General features: G+C 45.7%; 1 protein-coding gene across 4 annotated transcripts in view; it reads left to right on the plus strand.

The window, feature by feature from the left end:
* LOC129818083 (protein Hook homolog 3-like) overlaps positions 1-21796 on the plus strand; it is a 111504-nt gene that overhangs the window by 26681 nt on the left and 63027 nt on the right. For 2 of the 4 annotated variants that reach the window (XR_008753903.1, XM_055873638.1), the window contains exons 8-9: positions 18695-18757; positions 20860-21023. Coding sequence is in view for 3 of the 4 variants with exons in the window: in XM_055873638.1 (XP_055729613.1) it covers positions 18695-18757; positions 20860-21023 (227 nt within the window). In the remaining variant the exon portion in view is untranslated. The remainder of the gene's footprint in view (positions 1-18694; positions 18758-20859; positions 21024-21796) is intronic. The other 2 variants (XM_055873641.1, XM_055873640.1) reach the window with 1 other exon arrangement.

A 21796-nucleotide genomic window follows, 5' to 3' on the forward strand; every position in this document is an offset into this window, starting at 1 on the left:
CAAATGTCCTCTAGGTGTTCTACTGTCCTATTCTACTGTTAGGGCTCCCACTACTAAGACCAAATGTCCTCTAGGTGTTCTACTGTCCTATTCTACTGTTAGGGCTCCCACTACTAAGACCAAATGTCCTCTAGGTGTTCTACTGTCCTATTCTACTGTTAGGGCTCCCACTACTAAGACCAAATGTCCTCTAGGTGTTCTACTGTCCTATTCTACTGTTAGGGCTCCCACTACTAAGACCAAATGTCCTCTAGGTGTTCTACTGTCCTATTCTACTGTTAGGGCTCCCACTACTAAGACCAAATGTCCTCTAGGTGTTCTACTGTCCTATTCTACTGTTAGGGCTCCCACTACTAAGACCAAATGTCCTCTAGGTGTTCTACTGTCCTATTCTACTGTTAGGGCTCCCACTACTAAGACCAAATGTCCTCTAGGTGTTCTACTGTCCTATTCTACTGTTAGGGCTCCCACTACTAAGACCAAATGTCCTCTAGGTGTTCTACTGTCCTATTCTACTGTTAGGGCTCCCACTACTAAGACCAAATGTCCTCCAGGTGTTCTACTGTCCTATTCTACTGTTAGGGCTCCCACTACTAAGACCAAATGTCCTCTAGGTGTTCTACTGTCCTATTCTACTGTTAGGGCTCCCACTACTAAGACCAAATGTCCTCTAGGTGTTCTACTGTCCTATTCTACTGTTAGGGCTCCCACTACTAAGACCAAATGTCCTCTAGGTGTTCTACTGTCCTATTCTACTGTTAGGGCTCCCACTACTAAGACCAAATGTCCTCTAGGTGTTCTACTGTCCTATTCTACTGTTAGGGCTCCCACTACTAAGACCAAATGTCCTCTAGGTGTTCTACTGTCCTATTCTACTGTTAGGGCTCCCACTACTAAGACCAAATGTCCTCTAGGTGTTCTACTGTCCTATTCTACTGTTAGGGCTCCCACTACTAAGACCAAATGTCCTCTAGGTGTTCTACTGTCCTATTCTACTGTTAGGGCTCCCACTACTAAGACCAAATGTCCTCTAGGTGTTCTACTGTCCTATTCTACTGTTAGGGCTCCCACTACTAAGACCAAATGTCCTCTAGGTGTTCTACTGTCCTATTCTACTGTTAGGGCTCCCACTACTAAGACCAAATGTCCTCTAGGTGTTCTACTGTCCTATTCTACTGTTAGGGCTCCCACTACTAAGACCAAATGTCCTCTAGGTGTTCTACTGTCCTATTCTACTGTTAGGGCTCCCACTACTAAGACCAAATGTCCTCTAGGTGTTCTACTGTCCTATTCTACTGTTAGGGCTCCCACTACTAAGACCAAATGTCCTCTAGGTGTTCTACTGTCCTATTCTACTGTTAGGGCTCCCACTACTAAGACCAAATGTCCTCCAGGTGTTCTACTGTCCTATTCTACTGTTAGGGCTCCCACTACTAAGACCAAATGTCCTCTAGGTGTTCTACTGTCCTATTCTACTGTTAGGGCTCCCACTACTAAGACCAAATGTCCTCTAGGTGTTCTACTGTCCTATTCTACTGTTAGGGCTCCCACTACTAAGACCAAATGTCCTCTAGGTGTTCTACTGTCCTATTCTACTGTTAGGGCTCCCACTACTAAGACCAAATGTCCTCTAGGTGTTCTACTGTCCTATTCTACTGTTAGGGCTCCCACTACTAAGACCAAATGTCCTCTAGGTGTTCTACTGTCCTATTCTACTGTTAGGGCTCCCACTACTAAGACCAAATGTCCTCTAGGTGTTCTACTGTCCTATTCTACTGTTAGGGCTCCCACTACTAAGACCAAATGTCCTCTAGGTGTTCTACTGTCCTATTCTACTGTTAGGGCTCCCACTACTAAGACCAAATGTCCTCTAGGTGTTCTACTGTCCTATTCTACTGTTAGGGCTCCCACTACTAAGACCAAATGTCCTCTAGGTGTTCTACTGTCCTATTCTACTGTTAGGGCTCCCACTACTAAGACCAAATGTCCTCTAGGTGTTCTACTGTCCTATTCTACTGTTAGGGCTCCCACTACTAAGACCAAATGTCCTCTAGGTGTTCTACTGTCCTATTCTACTGTTAGGGCTCCCACTACTAAGACCAAATGTCCTCTAGGTGTTCTACTGTCCTATTCTACTGTTAGGGCTCCCACTACTAAGACCAAATGTCCTCTAGGTGTTCTACTGTCCTATTCTACTGTTAGGGCTCCCACTACTAAGACCAAATGTCCTCTAGGTGTTCTACTGTCCTATTCTACTGTTAGGGCTCCCACTACTAAGACCAAATGTCCTCTAGGTGTTCTACTGTCCTATTCTACTGTTAGGGCTCCCACTACTAAGACCAAATGTCCTCTAGGTGTTCTACTGTCCTATTCTACTGTTAGGGCTCCCACTACTAAGACCAAATGTCCTCTAGGTGTTCTACTGTCCTATTCTACTGTTAGGGCTCCCACTACTAAGACCAAATGTCCTCTAGGTGTTCTACTGTCCTATTCTACTGTTAGGGCTCCCACTACTAAGACCAAATGTCCTCTAGGTGTTCTACTGTCCTATTCTACTGTTAGGGCTCCCACTACTAAGACCAAATGTCCTCTAGGTGTTCTACTGTCCTATTCTACTGTTAGGGCTCCCACTACTAAGACCAAATGTCCTCTAGGTGTTCTACTGTCCTATTCTACTGTTAGGGCTCCCACTACTAAGACCAAATGTCCTCTAGGTGTTCTACTGTCCTATTCTACTGTTAGGGCTCCCACTACTAAGACCAAATGTCCTCCAGGTGTTCTACTGTCCTATTCTACTGTTAGGGCTCCCACTACTAAGACCAAATGTCCTCTAGGTGTTCTACTGTCCTATTCTACTGTTAGGGCTCCCACTACTAAGACCAAATGTCCTCTAGGTGTTCTACTGTCCTATTCTACTGTTAGGGCTCCCACTACTAAGACCAAATGTCCTCTAGGTGTTCTACTGTCCTATTCTACTGTTAGGGCTCCCACTACTAAGACCAAATGTCCTCTAGGTGTTCTACTGTCCTATTCTACTGTTAGGGCTCCCACTACTAAGACCAAATGTCCTCTAGGTGTTCTACTGTCCTATTCTACTGTTAGGGCTCCCACTACTAAGACCAAATGTCCTCTAGGTGTTCTACTGTCCTATTCTACTGTTAGGGCTCCCACTACTAAGACCAAATGTCCTCTAGGTGTTCTACTGTCCTATTCTACTGTTAGGGCTCCCACTACTAAGACCAAATGTCCTCTAGGTGTTCTACTGTCCTATTCTACTGTTAGGGCTCCCACTACTAAGACCAAATGTCCTCTAGGTGTTCTACTGTCCTATTCTACTGTTAGGGCTCCCACTACTAAGACCAAATGTCCTCTAGGTGTTCTACTGTCCTATTCTACTGTTAGGGCTCCCACTACTAAGACCAAATGTCCTCTAGGTGTTCTACTGTCCTATTCTACTGTTAGGGCTCCCACTACTAAGACCAAATGTCCTCTAGGTGTTCTACTGTCCTATTCTACTGTTAGGGCTCCCACTACTAAGACCAAATGTCCTCTAGGTGTTCTACTGTCCTATTCTACTGTTAGGGCTCCCACTACTAAGACCAAATGTCCTCCAGGTGTTCTACTGTCCTATTCTACTGTTAGGGCTCCCACTACTAAGACCAAATGTCCTCTAGGTGTTCTACTGTCCTATTCTACTGTTAGGGCTCCCACTACTAAGACCAAATGTCCTCCAGGTGTTTTAACTGTCCTATTCTACTGTTAGGGCTCCTACTACTAAGACCAAATGTCCTCTAGGTGTTCTACTGTCCTATTCTACTGTTAGGGCTCCCACTACTAAGACCAAATGTCCTCTAGGTGTTCTACTGTCCTATTCTACTGTTAGGGCTCCCACTACTAAGACCAAATGTCCTCTAGGTGTTCTACTGTCCTATTCTACTGTTAGGGCTCCCACTACTAAGACCAAATGTCCTCTAGGTGTTCTACTGTCCTATTCTACTGTTAGGGCTCCCACTACTAAGACCAAATGTCCTCTAGGTGTTCTACTGTCCTATTCTACTGTTAGGGCTCCCACTACTAAGACCAAATGTCGGTTCTACTGTCCTATTCTACTGTTAGGGCTCCCACTACTAAGACCAAATGTCCTCTAGGTGTTCTACTGTCCTATTCTACTGTTAGGGCTCCCACTACTAAGACCAAATGTCCTCCAGGTGTTCTACTGTCCTATTCTACTGTTAGGGCTCCCACTACTAAGACCAAATGTCCTCTAGGTGTTCTACTGTCCTATTCTACTGTTAGGGCTCCCACTACTAAGACCAAATGTCCTCTAGGTGTTCTACTGTCCTATTCTACTGTTAGGGCTCCCACTACTAAGACCAAATGTCCTCTAGGTGTTCTACTGTCCTATTCTACTGTTAGGGCTCCCACTACTAAGACCAAATGTCCTCTAGGTGTTCTACTGTCCTATTCTACTGTTAGGGCTCCCACTACTAAGACCAAATGTCCTCTAGGTGTTCTACTGTCCTATTCTACTGTTAGGGCTCCCACTACTAAGACCAAATGTCCTCTAGGTGTTCTACTGTCCTATTCTACTGTTAGGGCTCCCACTACTAAGACCAAATGTCCTCCAGGTGTTCTACTGTCCTATTCTACTGTTAGGGCTCCCACTACTAAGACCAAATGTCCTCTAGGTGTTCTACTGTCCTATTCTACTGTTAGGGCTCCCACTACTAAGACCAAATGTCCTCCAGGTGTTCTACTGTCCTATTCTACTGTTAGGGCTCCCACTACTAAGACCAAATGTCCTCTAGGTGTTCTACTGTCCTATTCTACTGTTAGGGCTCCCACTACTAAGACCAAATGTCCTCCAGGTGTTCTACTGTCCTATTCTACTGTTAGGGCTCCCACTACTAAGACCAAATGTCCTCTAGGTGTTCTACTGTCCTATTCTACTGTTAGGGCTCCCACTACTAAGACCAAATGTCCTCTAGGTGTTTTAACTGTCCTATTCTACTGTTAGGGCTCCCACTACTAAGACCAAATGTCCTCTAGGTGTTCTACTGTCCTATTCTACTGTTAGGGCTCCCACTACTAAGACCAAATGTGTTCTACTGTCCTATTCTACTGTTAGGGCTCCCACTACTAAGACCAAATGTCCTCTAGGTGTTCTACTGTCCTATTCTACTGTTAGGGCTCCCACTACTAAGACCAAATGTCCTCCAGGTGTTCTACTGTCCTATTCTACTGTTAGGGCTCCCACTACTAAGACCAAATGTCCTCTAGGTGTTCTACTGTCCTATTCTACTGTTAGGGCTCCCACTACTAAGACCAAATGTCCTCTAGGTGTTCTACTGTCCTATTCTACTGTTAGGGCTCCCACTACTAAGACCAAATGTCCTCTAGGTGTTCTACTGTCCTATTCTACTGTTAGGGCTCCCACTACTAAGACCAAATGTCCTCTAGGTGTTCTACTGTCCTATTCTACTGTTAGGGCTCCCACTACTAAGACCAAATGTCCTCTAGGTGTTCTACTGTCCTATTCTACTGTTAGGGCTCCCACTACTAAGACCAAATGTCCTCTAGGTGTTCTACTGTCCTATTCTACTGTTAGGGCTCCCACTACTAAGACCAAATGTCCTCTAGGTGTTTTAACTGTCCTATTCTACTGTTAGGGCTCCCACTACTAAGACCAAATGTCCTCTAGGTGTTCTACTGTCCTATTCTACTGTTAGGGCTCCCACTACTAAGACCAAATGTCCTCTAGGTGTTCTACTGTCCTATTCTACTGTTAGGGCTCCCACTACTAAGACCAAATGTCCTCCAGGTGTTCTACTGTCCTATTCTACTGTTAGGGCTCCCACTACTAAGACCAAATGTCCTCTAGGTGTTCTACTGTCCTATTCTACTGTTAGGGCTCCCACTACTAAGACCAAATGTCCTCTAGGTGTTCTACTGTCCTATTCTACTGTTAGGGCTCCCACTACTAAGACCAAATGTCCTCCAGGTGTTCTACTGTCCTATTCTACTGTTAGGGCTCCCACTACTAAGACCAAATGTCCTCCAGGTGTTCTACTGTCCTATTCTACTGTTAGGGCTCCCACTACTAAGACCAAATGTCCTCTAGGTGTTCTACTGTCCTATTCTACTGTTAGGGCTCCCACTACTAAGACCAAATGTCCTCTAGGTGTTCTACTGTCCTATTCTACTGTTAGGGCTCCCACTACTAAGACCAAATGTCCTCTAGGTGTTCTACTGTCCTATTCTACTGTTAGGGCTCCCACTACTAAGACCAAATGTCCTCTAGGTGTTCTACTGTCCTATTCTACTGTTAGGGCTCCCACTACTAAGACCAAATGTCCTCTAGGTGTTCTACTGTCCTATTCTACTGTTAGGGCTCCCACTACTAAGACCAAATGTCCTCTAGGTGTTCTACTGTCCTATTCTACTGTTAGGGCTCCCACTACTAAGACCAAATGTCCTCTAGGTGTTCTACTGTCCTATTCTACTGTTAGGGCTCCCACTACTAAGACCAAATGTCCTCCAGGTGTTCTACTGTCCTATTCTACTGTTAGGGCTCCCACTACTAAGACCAAATGTCCTCTAGGTGTTCTACTGTCCTATTCTACTGTTAGGGCTCCCACTACTAAGACCAAATGTCCTCTAGGTGTTCTACTGTCCTATTCTACTGTTAGGGCTCCCACTACTAAGACCAAATGTCCTCTAGGTGTTCTACTGTCCTATTCTACTGTTAGGGCTCCCACTACTAAGACCAAATGTCCTCTAGGTGTTCTACTGTCCTATTCTACTGTTAGGGCTCCCACTACTAAGACCAAATGTCCTCTAGGTGTTCTACTGTCCTATTCTACTGTTAGGGCTCCCACTACTAAGACCAAATGTCCTCTAGGTGTTCTACTGTCCTATTCTACTGTTAGGGCTCCCACTACTAAGACCAAATGTCCTCTAGGTGTTCTACTGTCCTATTCTACTGTTAGGGCTCCCACTACTAAGACCAAATGTCCTCTAGGTGTTCTACTGTCCTATTCTACTGTTAGGGCTCCCACTACTAAGACCAAATGTCCTCCAGGTGTTCTACTGTCCTATTCTACTGTTAGGGCTCCCACTACTAAGACCAAATGTCCTCTAGGTGTTCTACTGTCCTATTCTACTGTTAGGGCTCCCACTACTAAGACCAAATGTCCTCCAGGTGTTCTACTGTCCTATTCTACTGTTAGGGCTCCCACTACTAAGACCAAATGTCCTCTAGGTGTTCTACTGTCCTATTCTACTGTTAGGGCTCCCACTACTAAGACCAAATGTCCTCTAGGTGTTTTAACTGTCCTATTCTACTGTTAGGGCTCCCACTACTAAGACCAAATGTCCTCTAGGTGTTCTACTGTCCTATTCTACTGTTAGGGCTCCCACTACTAAGACCAAATGTGTTCTACTGTCCTATTCTACTGTTAGGGATCCCACTACTAAGACCAAATGTCCTCTAGGTGTTCTACTGTCCTATTCTACTGTTAGGGCTCCCACTACTAAGACCAAATGTCCTCCAGGTGTTCTACTGTCCTATTCTACTGTTAGGGCTCCCACTACTAAGACCAAATGTCCTCTAGGTGTTCTACTGTCCTATTCTACTGTTAGGGCTCCCACTACTAAGACCAAATGTCCTCTAGGTGTTCTACTGTCCTATTCTACTGTTAGGGCTCCCACTACTAAGACCAAATGTCCTCTAGGTGTTCTACTGTCCTATTCTACTGTTAGGGCTCCCACTACTAAGACCAAATGTCCTCTAGGTGTTCTACTGTCCTATTCTACTGTTAGGGATCCCACTACTAAGACCAAATGTCCTCTAGGTGTTCTACTGTCCTATTCTACTGTTAGGGCTCCCACTACTAAGACCAAATGTCCTCTAGGTGTTCTACTGTCCTATTCTACTGTTAGGGCTCCCACTACTAAGACCAAATGTCCTCTAGGTGTTTTAACTGTCCTATTCTACTGTTAGGGCTCCTACTACTAAGACCAAATGTCCTCTAGGTGTTCTACTGTCCTATTCTACTGTTAGGGCTCCCACTACTAAGACCAAATGTCCTCTAGGTGTTCTACTGTCCTATTCTACTGTTAGGGCTCCCACTACTAAGACCAAATGTCCTCCAGGTGTTCTACTGTCCTATTCTACTGTTAGGGCTCCCACTACTAAGACCAAATGTCCTCTAGGTGTTCTACTGTCCTATTCTACTGTTAGGGCTCCCACTACTAAGACCAAATGTCCTCTAGGTGTTCTACTGTCCTATTCTACTGTTAGGGCTCCCACTACTAAGACCAAATGTCCTCCAGGTGTTCTACTGTCCTATTCTACTGTTAGGGCTCCCACTACTAAGACCAAATGTCCTCCAGGTGTTCTACTGTCCTATTCTACTGTTAGGGCTCCCACTACTAAGACCAAATGTCCTCTAGGTGTTCTACTGTCCTATTCTACTGTTAGGGCTCCCACTACTAAGACCAAATGTCCTCTAGGTGTTCTACTGTCCTATTCTACTGTTAGGGCTCCCACTACTAAGACCAAATGTCCTCTAGGTGTTCTACTGTCCTATTCTACTGTTAGGGCTCCCACTACTAAGACCAAATGTCCTCTAGGTGTTCTACTGTCCTATTCTACTGTTAGGGCTCCCACTACTAAGACCAAATGTCCTCTAGGTGTTCTACTGTCCTATTCTACTGTTAGGGCTCCCACTACTAAGACCAAATGTCCTCCAGGTGTTCTACTGTCCTATTCTACTGTTAGGGCTCCCACTACTAAGACCAAATGTCCTCTAGGTGTTCTACTGTCCTATTCTACTGTTAGGGCTCCCACTACTAAGACCAAATGTCCTCCAGGTGTTCTACTGTCCTATTCTACTGTTAGGGCTCCCACTACTAAGACCAAATGTCCTCTAGGTGTTCTACTGTCCTATTCTACTGTTAGGGCTCCCACTACTAAGACCAAATGTCCTCTAGGTGTTCTACTGTCCTATTCTACTGTTAGGGCTCCCACTACTAAGACCAAATGTCCTCTAGGTGTTCTACTGTCCTATTCTACTGTTAGGGCTCCCACTACTAAGACCAAATGTCCTCTAGGTGTTCTACTGTCCTATTCTACTGTTAGGGCTCCCACTACTAAGACCAAATGTCCTCCAGGTGTTCTACTGTCCTATTCTACTGTTAGGGCTCCCACTACTAAGACCAAATGTCCTCCAGGTGTTCTACTGTCCTATTCTACTGTTAGGGCTCCCACTACTAAGACCAAATGTCCTCTAGGTGTTCTACTGTCCTATTCTACTGTTAGGGCTCCCACTACTAAGACCAAATGTCCTCTAGGTGTTCTACTGTCCTATTCTACTGTTAGGGCTCCCACTACTAAGACCAAATGTCCTCCAGGTGTTCTACTGTCCTATTCTACTGTTAGGGCTCCCACTACTAAGACCAAATGTCCTCTAGGTGTTCTACTGTCCTATTCTACTGTTAGGGCTCCCACTACTAAGACCAAATGTCCTCCAGGTGTTTTAACTGTCCTATTCTACTGTTAGGGCTCCCACTACTAAGACCAAATGTCCTCTAGGTGTTCTACTGTCCTATTCTACTGTTAGGGCTCCCACTACTAAGACCAAATGTCCTCCAGGTGTTCTACTGTCCTATTCTACTGTTAGGGCTCCCACTACTAAGACCAAATGTCCTCTAGGTGTTCTACTGTCCTATTCTACTGTTAGGGCTCCCACTACTAAGACCAAATGTCCTCTAGGTGTTCTAACTGTCCTATTCTACTGTTAGGGCTCCCACTACTAAGACCAAATGTCCTCTAGGTGTTCTACTGTCCTATTCTACTGTTAGGGCTCCCACTACTAAGACCAAATGTCCGGTTCTACTGTCCTATTCTACTGTTAGGGCTCCCACTACTAAGACCAAATGTCCTCTAGGTGTTCTACTGTCCTATTCTACTGTTAGGGCTCCCACTACTAAGACCAAATGTCCTCCAGGTGTTCTACTGTCCTATTCTACTGTTAGGGCTCCCACTACTAAGACCAAATGTCCTCTAGGTGTTCTACTGTCCTATTCTACTGTTAGGGCTCCCACTACTAAGACCAAATGTCCTCTAGGTGTTCTACTGTCCTATTCTACTGTTTAGGGCTCCCACTACTAAGACCAAATGTCCTCTAGGTGTTCTACTGTCCTATTCTACTGTTAGGGCTCCCACTACTAAGACCAAATGTCCTCTAGGTGTTCTACTGTCCTATTCTACTGTTTAGGGCTCCCACTACTAAGACCAAATGTCCTCTAGGTGTTCTACTGTCCTATTCTACTGTTAGGGCTCCCACTACTAAGACCAAATGTCCTCTAGGTGTTCTACTGTCCTATTCTACTGTTAGGGCTCCCACTACTAAGACCAAATGTCCTCTAGGTGTTTTAACTGTCCTATTCTACTGTTAGGGCTCCTACTACTAAGACCAAATGTCCTCTAGGTGTTCTACTGTCCTATTCTACTGTTAGGGCTCCCACTACTAAGACCAAATGTCCTCTAGGTGTTCTACTGTCCTATTCTACTGTTAGGGCTCCCACTACTAAGACCAAATGTCCTCCAGGTGTTCTACTGTCCTATTCTACTGTTAGGGCTCCCACTACTAAGACCAAATGTCCTCTAGGTGTTCTACTGTCCTATTCTACTGTTAGGGCTCCCACTACTAAGACCAAATGTCCTCTAGGTGTTATAACTGTCCTATTCTACTGTTAGGGCTCCCACTACTAAGACCAAATGTCCTCCAGGTGTTCTACTGTCCTATTCTACTGTTAGGGCTCCCACTACTAAGACCAAATGTCCTCTAGGTGTTCTACTGTCCTATTCTACTGTTAGGGCTCCCACTACTAAGACCAAATGTCCTCTAGGTGTTCTACTGTCCTATTCTACTGTTAGGGCTCCCACTACTAAGACCAAATGTCCTCCAGGTGTTCTACTGTCCTATTCTACTGTTAGGGCTCCCACTACTAAGACCAAATGTCCTCTAGGTGTTCTACTGTCCTATTCTACTGTTAGGGCTCCCACTACTAAGACCAAATGTCCTCTAGGTGTTTTAACTGTCCTATTCTACTGTTAGGGATCCCACTACTAAGACCAAATGTCCTCCAGGTGTTCTACTGTCCTATTCTACTGTTAGGGCTCCCACTACTAAGACCAAATGTCCTCTAGGTGTTCTACTGTCCTATTCTACTGTTAGGGCTCCCACTACTAAGACCAAATGTCCTCTAGGTGTTCTACTGTCCTATTCTACTGTTAGGGCTCCCACTACTAAGACCAAATGTCCTCCAGGTGTTCTACTGTCCTATTCTACTGTTAGGGCTCCCACTACTAAGACCAAATGTCCTCTAGGTGTTCTACTGTCCTATTCTACTGTTAGGGCTCCCACTACTAAGACCAAATGTCCTCTAGGTGTTTTAACTGTCCTATTCTACTGTTAGGGCTCCCACTACTAAGACCAAATGTCCTCTAGGTGTTCTACTGTCCTATTCTACTGTTAGGGCTCCCACTACTAAGACCAAATGTGTTCTACTGTCCTATTCTACTGTTAGGGATCCCACTACTAAGACCAAATGTCCTCTAGGTGTTCTACTGTCCTATTCTACTGTTAGGGCTCCCACTACTAAGACCAAATGTCCTCCAGGTGTTCTACTGTCCTATTCTACTGTTAGGGCTCCCACTACTAAGACCAAATGTCCTCTAGGTGTTCTACTGTCCTATTCTACTGTTAGGGCTCCCACTACTAAGACCAAATGTCCTCTAGGTGTTCTACTGTCCTATTCTACTGTTAGGGCTCCCACTACTAAGACCAAATGTCCTCTAGGTGTTCTACTGTCCTATTCTACTGTTAGGGCTCCCACTACTAAGACCAAATGTCCTCTAGGTGTTCTACTGTCCTATTCTACTGTTTAGGGATCCCACTACTAAGACCAAATGTCCTCTAGGTGTTCTACTGTCCTATTCTACTGTTAGGGCTCCCACTACTAAGACCAAATGTCCTCTAGGTGTTCTACTGTCCTATTCTACTGTTAGGGCTCCCACTACTAAGACCAAATGTCCTCTAGGTGTTTTAACTGTCCTATTCTACTGTTAGGGCTCCTACTACTAAGACCAAATGTCCTCTAGGTGTTCTACTGTCCTATTCTACTGTTAGGGCTCCCACTACTAAGACCAAATGTCCTCTAGGTGTTCTACTGTCCTATTCTACTGTTAGGGCTCCCACTACTAAGACCAAATGTCCTCCAGGTGTTCTACTGTCCTATTCTACTGTTAGGGCTCCCACTACTAAGACCAAATGTCCTCTAGGTGTTCTACTGTCCTATTCTACTGTTAGGGCTCCCACTACTAAGACCAAATGTCCTCTAGGTGTTCTACTGTCCTATTCTACTGTTAGGGCTCCCACTACTAAGACCAAATGTCCTCCAGGTGTTCTACTGTCCTATTCTACTGTTAGGGCTCCCACTACTAAGACCAAATGTCCTCCAGGTGTTCTACTGTCCTATTCTACTGTTAGGGCTCCCACTACTAAGACCAAATGTCCTCTAGGTGTTCTACTGTCCTATTCTACTGTTAGGGCTCCCACTACTAAGACCAAATGTCCTCTAGGTGTTTTAACTGTCCTATTCTACTGTTAGGGCTCCCACTACTAAGACCAAATGTCCTCCAGGTATTCTACTGTCCTATTCTACTGTTTAGGCTCCCACTACTAAGACCAAATGTCCTCTAGGTGTTCTACTGTCCTATTCTACTGTTAGGGCTCCCACTACTAAGACCAAATGTCCTCTAGGTGTTCTACTGTCCTATTCTACTGTTAGGGCTCCCACTACTAAGACCAAATGTCCTCCAGGTGTTCTACTGTCCTATTCTACTGTTAGGGCTCCCACTACTAAGACCAAATGTCCTCTAGGTGTTCTACTGTCCTATTCTACTGTTAGGGCTCCCACTACTAAGACCAAATGTCCTCCAGGTGTTCTACTGTCCTATTCTACTGTTAGGGCTCCCACTACTAAGACCAAATGTCCTCTAGGTGTTCTACTGTCCTATTCTACTGTTAGGGCTCCCACTACTAAGACCAAATGTCCTCTAGGTGTTCTACTGTCCTATTCTACTGTTAGGGCTCCCACTACTAAGACCAAATGTCCTCTAGGTGTTCTACTGTCCTATTCTACTGTTAGGGCTCCCACTACTAAGACCAAATGTCCTCTAGGTGTTCTACTGTCCTATTCTACTGTTAGGGCTCCCACTACTAAGACCAAATGTCCTCCAGGTGTTCTACTGTCCTATTCTACTGTTAGGGCTCCCACTACTAAGACCAAATGTCCTCCAGGTGTTCTACTGTCCTATTCTACTGTTAGGGCTCCCACTACTAAGACCAAATGTCCTCTAGGTGTTCTACTGTCCTATTCTACTGTTAGGGCTCCTACTACTAAGACCAAATGTCCTCTAGGTGTTCTACTGTCCTATTCTACTGTTAGGGCTCCCACTACTAAGACCAAATGTCCTCCAGGTGTTCTACTGTCCTATTCTACTGTTAGGGCTCCCACTACTAAGACCAAATGTCCTCTAGGTGTTCTACTGTCCTATTCTACTGTTAGGGATCCCACTACTAAGACCAAATGTCCTCCAGGTGTTTTAACTGTCCTATTCTACTGTTAGGGCTCCCACTACTAAGACCAAATGTCCTCTAGGTGTTCTACTGTCCTATTCTACTGTTAGGGCTCCCACTACTAAGACCAAATGTCCTCCAGGTGTTCTACTGTCCTATTCTACTGTTAGGGCTCCCACTACTAAGACCAAATGTCCTCTAGGTGTTCTACTGTCCTATTCTACTGTTAGGGCTCCCACTACTAAGACCAAATGTCCTCTAGGTGTTTTAACTGTCCTATTCTACTGTTAGGGCTCCCACTACTAAGACCAAATGTCCTCTAGGTGTTCTACTGTCCTATTCTACTGTTAGGGCTCCCACTACTAAGACCAAATGTGTTCTACTGTCCTATTCTACTGTTAGGGATCCCACTACTAAGACCAAATGTCCTCTAGGTGTTCTACTGTCCTATTCTACTGTTAGGGCTCCCACTACTAAGACCAAATGTCCTCCAGGTGTTCTACTGTCCTATTCTACTGTTAGGGCTCCCACTACTAAGACCAAATGTCCTCTAGGTGTTCTACTGTCCTATTCTACTGTTAGGGCTCCCACTACTAAGACCAAATGTCCTCTAGGTGTTCTACTGTCCTATTCTACTGTTTAGGGCTCCCACTACTAAGACCAAATGTCCTCTAGGTGTTCTACTGTCCTATTCTACTGTTAGGGCTCCCACTACTAAGACCAAATGTCCTCTAGGTGTTCTACTGTCCTATTCTACTGTTTAGGGATCCCACTACTAAGACCAAATGTCCTCTAGGTGTTCTACTGTCCTATTCTACTGTTAGGGCTCCCACTACTAAGACCAAATGTCCTCTAGGTGTTCTACTGTCCTATTCTACTGTTAGGGCTCCCACTACTAAGACCAAATGTCCTCTAGGTGTTTTAACTGTCCTATTCTACTGTTAGGGCTCCTACTACTAAGACCAAATGTCCTCTAGGTGTTCTACTGTCCTATTCTACTGTTAGGGCTCCCACTACTAAGACCAAATGTCCTCTAGGTGTTCTACTGTCCTATTCTACTGTTAGGGCTCCCACTACTAAGACCAAATGTCCTCCAGGTGTTCTACTGTCCTATTCTACTGTTAGGGCTCCCACTACTAAGACCAAATGTCCTCTAGGTGTTCTACTGTCCTATTCTACTGTTAGGGCTCCCACTACTAAGACCAAATGTCCTCTAGGTGTTTTAACTGTCCTATTCTACTGTTAGGGATCCCACTACTAAGACCAAATGTCCTCCAGGTGTTCTACTGTCCTATTCTACTGTTTAGGGCTCCCACTACTAAGACCAAATGTCCTCTAGGTGTTCTACTGTCCTATTCTACTGTTAGGGCTCCCACTACTAAGACCAAATGTCCTCCAGGTGTTCTACTGTCCTATTCTACTGTTAGGGCTCCCACTACTAAGACCAAATGTCCTCTAGGTGTTCTACTGTCCTATTCTACTGTTAGGGCTCCTACTACTAAGACCAAATGTCCTCTAGGTGTTCTACTGTCCTATTCTACTGTTAGGGCTCCCACTACTAAGACCAAATGTCCTCTAGGTGTTCTACTGTCCTATTCTACTGTTAGGGCTCCCACTACTAAGACCAAATGTCCTCTAGGTGTTCTACTGTCCTATTCTACTGTTAGGGCTCCCACTACTAAGACCAAATGTCCTCTAGGTGTTCTACTGTCCTATTCTACTGTTAGGGCTCCCACTACTAAGACCAAATGTCCTCTAGGTGTTCTACTGTCCTATTCTACTGTTAGGGCTCCTACTACTAAGACCAAATGTCCTCCAGGTGTTTTAACTGTCCTATTCTACTGTTAGGGCTCCTACTACTAAGACCAAATGTCCTCTAGGTGTTCTACTGTCCTATTCTACTGTTAGGGCTCCCACTACTAAGACCAAATGTCCTCTAGGTGTTCTACTGTCCTATTCTACTGTTAGGCTCCCACTACTAAGACCAAATGTCCTCTAGGTGTTCTACTGTCCTATTCTACTGTTAGGGCTCCCACTACTAAGACCAAATGTCCTCCAGGTGTTCTACTGTCCTATTCTACTGTTAGGGCTCCCACTACTAAGACCAAATGTCCTCCAGGTGTTCTACTGTCCTATTCTACTGTTAGGGATCCCACTACTAAGACCAAATGTCCTCTAGGTGTTTTAACTGTCCTATTCTACTGTTAGGGCTCCCACTACTAAGACCAAATGTCCTCTAGGTGTTCTACTGTCCTATTCTACTGTTAGGGCTCCCACTACTAAGACCAAATGTCCTCTAGGTGTTCTACTGTCCTATTCTACTGTTAGGGCTCCCACTACTAAGACCAAATGTCCTCTAGGTGTTCTACTGTCCTATTCTACTGTTAGGGCTCCCACTACTAAGACCAAATGTCCTCTAGGTGTTCTACTGTCCTATTCTACTGTTAGGGCTCCCACTACTAAGACCAAATGTCCTCAGGTGTTTTAACTGTCCTATTCTACTGTTAGGGCTCCCACTACTAAGACCAAATGTCCTCCAGGTGTTCTACTGTCCTATTCTACTGTTAGGGCTCCCACTACTAAGACCAAATGTCCTCTAGGTGTTCTACTGTCCTATTCTACTGTTAGGGCTCCCACTACTAAGACCAAATGTCCTCTAGGTGTTCTACTGTCCTATTCTACTGTTAGGGCTCCCACTACTAAGACCAAATGTCCTCTAGGTGTTCTACTGTCCTATTCTACTGTTAGGGATCCCACTACTAAGACCCAATGTCCTCTAGGTGTTCTACTGTCCTATTCTACTGTTAGGGCTCCCACTACTAAGACCAAATGTCCTCTAGGTGTTCTACTGTCCTATTATACTGTTAGGGCTCCCACTACTAAGACCAAATGTCCTCTAGGTGTTCTACTGTCATATTCTACTGTTAGGGCTCCCACTACTAAGACCAAATGTCCTCTAGGTGTTTTAACTGTCCTATTCTACTGTTTAGGGCTCCCACTACTAAGACCAAATGTCCTCTAGGTGTTCTACTGTCCTATTCTACTGTTAGGGCTCCCACTACTAAGACCAAATGTCCTCTAGGTGTTTTAACTGTCCTATTCTACTGTTAGGGCTCCCACTACTAAGACCAAATGTCCTCTAGGTGTTCTACTGTCCTATTCTACTGTTAGGGCTCCCACTACTAAGACCAAATGTCCTCCAGGTGTTCTACTGTCCTATTCTACTGTTAGGGCTCCCACTACTAAGACCAAATGTCCTCTAGGTGTTCTACTGTCCTATTCTACTGTTTAGGGCTCCCACTACTAAGACCAAATGTCCTCTAGGTGTTTTAACTGTCCTATTCTACTGTTAGGGCTCCCACTACTAAGACCAAATGTCCTCTAGGTGTTCTACTGTCCTATTCTACTGTTAGGGCTCCCACTACTAAGACCAAATGTCCTCCAGGTGTTCTACTGTCCTATTCTACTGTTAGGGCTCCCACTACTAAGACCAAATGTCCTCTAGGTGTTCTACTGTCCTATTCTACTGTTTAGGGCTCCCACTACTAAGACCAAATGTCCTCTAGGTGTTCTACTGTCCTATTCTACTGTTAGGGCTCCCACTACTAAGACCAAATGTCCTCTAGGTGTTCTACTGTCCTATTCTACTGTTAGGGCTCCCACTACTAATACCCAATGTCCTCTAGGTGTTCTACTGTCCTATTCTACTGTTAGGGCTCCCACTACTAAGACCAAATGTCCTCTAGGTGTTCTACTGTCCTATTCTACTGTTAGGGCTCCCACTACTAAGACCAAATGTCCTCTAGGTGTTCTATTGTCCTATTCTACTGTTAGGGCTCCCACTACTAAGACCCAATGTCCTCCAGGTGTTCTACTGTCCTATTCTACTGTTTAGGGCTCCCACTACTAAGACCAAATGTCCTCTAGGTGTTCTACTGTCCTATTCTACTGTTAGGGCTCCCACTACTAAGACCAAATGTCCTCTAGGTGTTCTACTGTCCTATTCTACTGTTAGGGCTCCCACTACTAAGACCAAATGTCCTCCAGGTGTTCTACTGTCCTATTCTACTGTTAGGGCTCCCACTAATAAGACCAAATGTTCTACTGTCCTATTCTACTGTTAGGCTCCCACTACTAAGACCAAATGTCCTCCAGGTGTTCTACTGTCCTATTCTACTGTTAGGGCTCCTACTACTAAGACCAAATGTCCTCCAGGTGTTCTACTGTCCTATTCTACTACTAAGACCAAATGTCCTCTAGGTGTTCTACATTCTAGAACTGTGTTCACCATGTCTGTTCTGTCTTCTATTTGATAACATTATCCTTTACTGTTCTATTACCCTGTCCAAATATCCTGTCCTATTATCCTGCCCTGTTCTATTATCCTGTTCTATTATCCTGCCCTGTCCAAATATCCTGTCCTATTATCCTGTCCTGTTCTTTTATCCTGTCCTGTTCTTTTATCCTGTCCTGTTCTATTATCCTGTCCTGTTCTATTATCCTGTCCTGTTCTATTATCCTGCCCTGTTCTATTATCCTGTCCTGTTCTATTATCCTGTCCTGTTCTATTATCCTGTCCTGTTCTATTATCCTGTCCTGTTCTATTATCCTGTCCTGTTCTATTATCCTGTCCTGTTCTATTATCCTGTCCTGTTCTATTATCCTGTCCTGTTCTATTATCCTGTTCTATTATCCTGTTCTATTATCCTGTCCTGTCCTATTATCCTGTCCTGTTCTATTATCCTGTCCTGTTCTATTATCCTGCCCTGTTCTATTATCCTGTCCTGTTCTATTATCCTGTTCTATTATCCTGTTCTATTATCCTGTCCTGTCCTATTCTCCTATCCTGTCCTCTGTCCTGTCCTATTCTCCTGCCCTGTCCTATTCTCCTGCCCTGTCCTCTGTCCTGTCCTATTCTCCTGCCCTGTCCTATTCTCCTGCCCTGTCCTCTGTCCTGTCCTATTCTCCTGCCCTGTCCTATATCCTGTTCTATTCTCCTGACCGGTCTAAACTGAAACTCTCTCACTCTGTGCCTTGCTTTGAAGGCTTTCCATGTACAGGAGCAGCGAGATAGACTGAGGTTAGAGTATATTGAACTAGAGGAGAGGGTAAATAACCTTTTTTATTCTTAATTTCTCTCAGTCCTTGTCGTTTGGCGTGTGAATTGAAAGCCCTGGATTTTGAAGTGTGCTCTCTGCTTCTATAACAGCATCTTCTGATTGAAATCCAGGCTCCTATGACTGTGTCTGCCTCCTTAATGGCACCCTATTCACTATGTAGTACACTACTATTGACCAGAGCTCTATGGGATGCCTTACGGGACCCTGATCAAAAGTAGTGCACTCTATAGGGAGTAGTGTGCCGTTTGGGACACAGACTGTGTGGCGTATTAGTCAGCTGTCCTGTCATGCCCACCTCAGTTCTGTGTCTCACCAAGAACCACCCACCCTGCCCGTCCAGACTAATTATCCTCCCCCTTCCCCACGTTGACTTCCTAGTGTGTTACCAAGACGTCCCAGTGGTAGGAAGTGCTTGGGTGCTTGGTTTTTTGGTCTTGACAGCAGTGTTCTGTCTCACCATTTTACATTTACATTAGACTCATTTAGTAGACGTTACATTTTTACATTTTAGATTTTATTTTACATTCTTATCCAGAGCGACTTACAGGAGCAATTAAGGTGCCTTGCTAAAGGGGACGTTGACATATTTCACCTAGTCTGCTCAGGGATTCAAACCAGCGACCTTTCGGTTACTGGCCCAACGCTCTTAACCTCTAGCCTAGAGAATATAGCAGTAGAGAAACATGCAGATGGCCAATGGGGGACCTCCTCAGCGGCTGGCCAACGGGGGTCCTCCTCAGCGGCTGGCCAACGGGGGTCCTCCTCAGCGGCTGGCCAACGGGGGTCCTCCTCAGCGGCTGGCCAACGGGGGTCCTCCTCAACAGATGGCCAACGGGGGACCTCTTCAACAGATGGCCAACGGGGGACCTCTTCAACAGATGGCCAACAGGGGACCTCTTCAACAGATGGCCAACGGGGGACCTCTTCAACAGATGGCCAACGGGGGACCTCTTCAACAGATGGCCAACGGGGGACCTCTTCAACAGATGGCCAACGGGGGACCTCTTCAACAGATGGCCAACGGGGGACCTCTTCAACAGATGGCCAACGGGGGACCTCTTCAACAGATGGCCAACGGGGGACCTCTTCAACAGATGGCCAACGGGGGACCTCTTCAACAGATGGCCAACGGGGGACCTCTTCAACAGATGGCCAACGGGGGACCTCTTCAACAGATGGCCAACGGGGGACCTCTTCAACAGATGGCCAACGGGGGACCTCTTCAACAGATGGCCAACGGGGGACCTCTTCAACAGATGGCCAACGGGGGACCTCTTCAACAGATGGCCAACGGGGGACCTCTTCAACAGATGGCCAACGGGGAGTTAACCTACTTGGCTGCCAACTGCCAATGGACTCATTGGTCCTCTATGCAGTTCCACATCCTTCTAGGTGGAGATACATACATTAGTTAGCATTTGCTTCTACGACAGAGTAGTAAGTCTACGACACAGTAGTAAAGTAGTAGGTGTTTCACAGTACAGTAAGTCTGTGTTATAGGGTTAGGTGTTTCACAGTACAGTAAGTCTGTGTTTTAGGGTTATGGGTTAGGTGTTTCACAGTACAGTAAGTCTGTATTCTAGGGTTAGGTGTTTCACAGTACAGTAAGTCTCTGTGTTTTAGGGTTAGGTGTTTCACAGTACAGTAAGTCTCTGTGTTCTAGGGTTAAGTCGCTTTATCAGCTGGTAAGGTACATTTCACTTAAGCTGCCTGTTTTGATGAAGTCATATATACAGTAGTTGGCTGTTTCTCAAACACACCGCTGCTGCTTGGCGTCTGTGTGGCGTGAGTTTGATCCTGCTATCACGTTGTTGAGAAGGCCACATAAAAACGCATGTTGCCCTGTTTTGCACTAAGAGTTTTGTGTGCTTGCTTTTTTCCTGATTTTGAAATCAATTGTGTGTGTGATCATAAAATATGGTCATGGGGGAAAAAAAAAAAAAAAAAAAGTTTTTCTGTTGAAGAACAATTCAGATTTTTAACTACGGTACTTTTCATGTTTACGAAAGAGAAAAGTCAAATGTTCTTGTAAAAGACTTTCAGTAAATGGCAGATGGTCGGTATATGTAATGACACATGTTCCCCACCAGGTGGCAGCGCTACAGGAGGAAAGGGGTAGTCTCCTGGCTGAGAACCAGATCCTCATGGAGCGTCTCAACCAGTCTGACTCCATAGAAGACCTGAACAGCCCTGTAGGACGCAGACACCTGCAGCTACAGACACAGCTAGAACAGCTCCAGGAGGAGACCTTCAGGTAACAGCCTTAGGGTGGTGGGGGAGGGGGGTGGGGAGGGCTTGGCAGGGTGGGGGGGTGGAGGAGGGCTTGGCAGGGAGGGGGGTGGGGGGGGCTTGGCAGTGGGGGGTGGGGGGGGGCTTGGCAGGGAGGGGGGTGGGGGGGGCTTGGCAGGGGGGGGGGGGGGGGTTGGGGAGGAGGGCTTGGCAGGGAAGGGGGGTTGGGGAGGAGGGCTTGGCAGGGGGGGGGGGGTGGGGAGGGAGGACAGGCAGGGAGGGGGGTGGAGGAGGGCTTGGCAGGGAGGGGGTGGGGAGGGAGGACAGGGAGGGGGGGGGCTTGGCAGGGGGGGGGGGGGCAGGCAGTGAAGAAGGGAGGTAGCTGGTTCTCAGCCCCACCTTAAGAGCACTATGAGTGAGTTTCTCATTCAGTTCCTAGGTCAAAACCCCTCTAGTTTCCGCCCTTCAGATTGATTACAAGGCAGTTTCATTCAGTTCCTAGGTCAAAACCCCTCTAGTTTCCGCCCTTCAGATTGATTACAAGGCAGTTTCATTCAGTTCCTAGGTCAAAACCCCTCTAGTTTCCGCCCTTCAGATTGATTACAAGGCAGTTTCATTCAGTTCCTAGGTCAAAACCCCTCTAGTTTCTGCTCTTCAGATTGATTATAAGGCAGTTTCATTCAGTTTCTGCTTTGCTCGTTCCACCTACAATTACAGTCCTATGGAATAAGTTTGTGTTTAAGATGTATACAGAGCATTTGTGTTTAAGATGTATACAGAGTATTTGTGTTTAAGATG

Source organism: Salvelinus fontinalis, chromosome 21, assembly GCF_029448725.1.
Source record: "Salvelinus fontinalis isolate EN_2023a chromosome 21, ASM2944872v1, whole genome shotgun sequence".
In the NCBI taxonomy this organism is placed as follows: Eukaryota; Metazoa; Chordata; class Actinopteri; order Salmoniformes; family Salmonidae; genus Salvelinus; species Salvelinus fontinalis.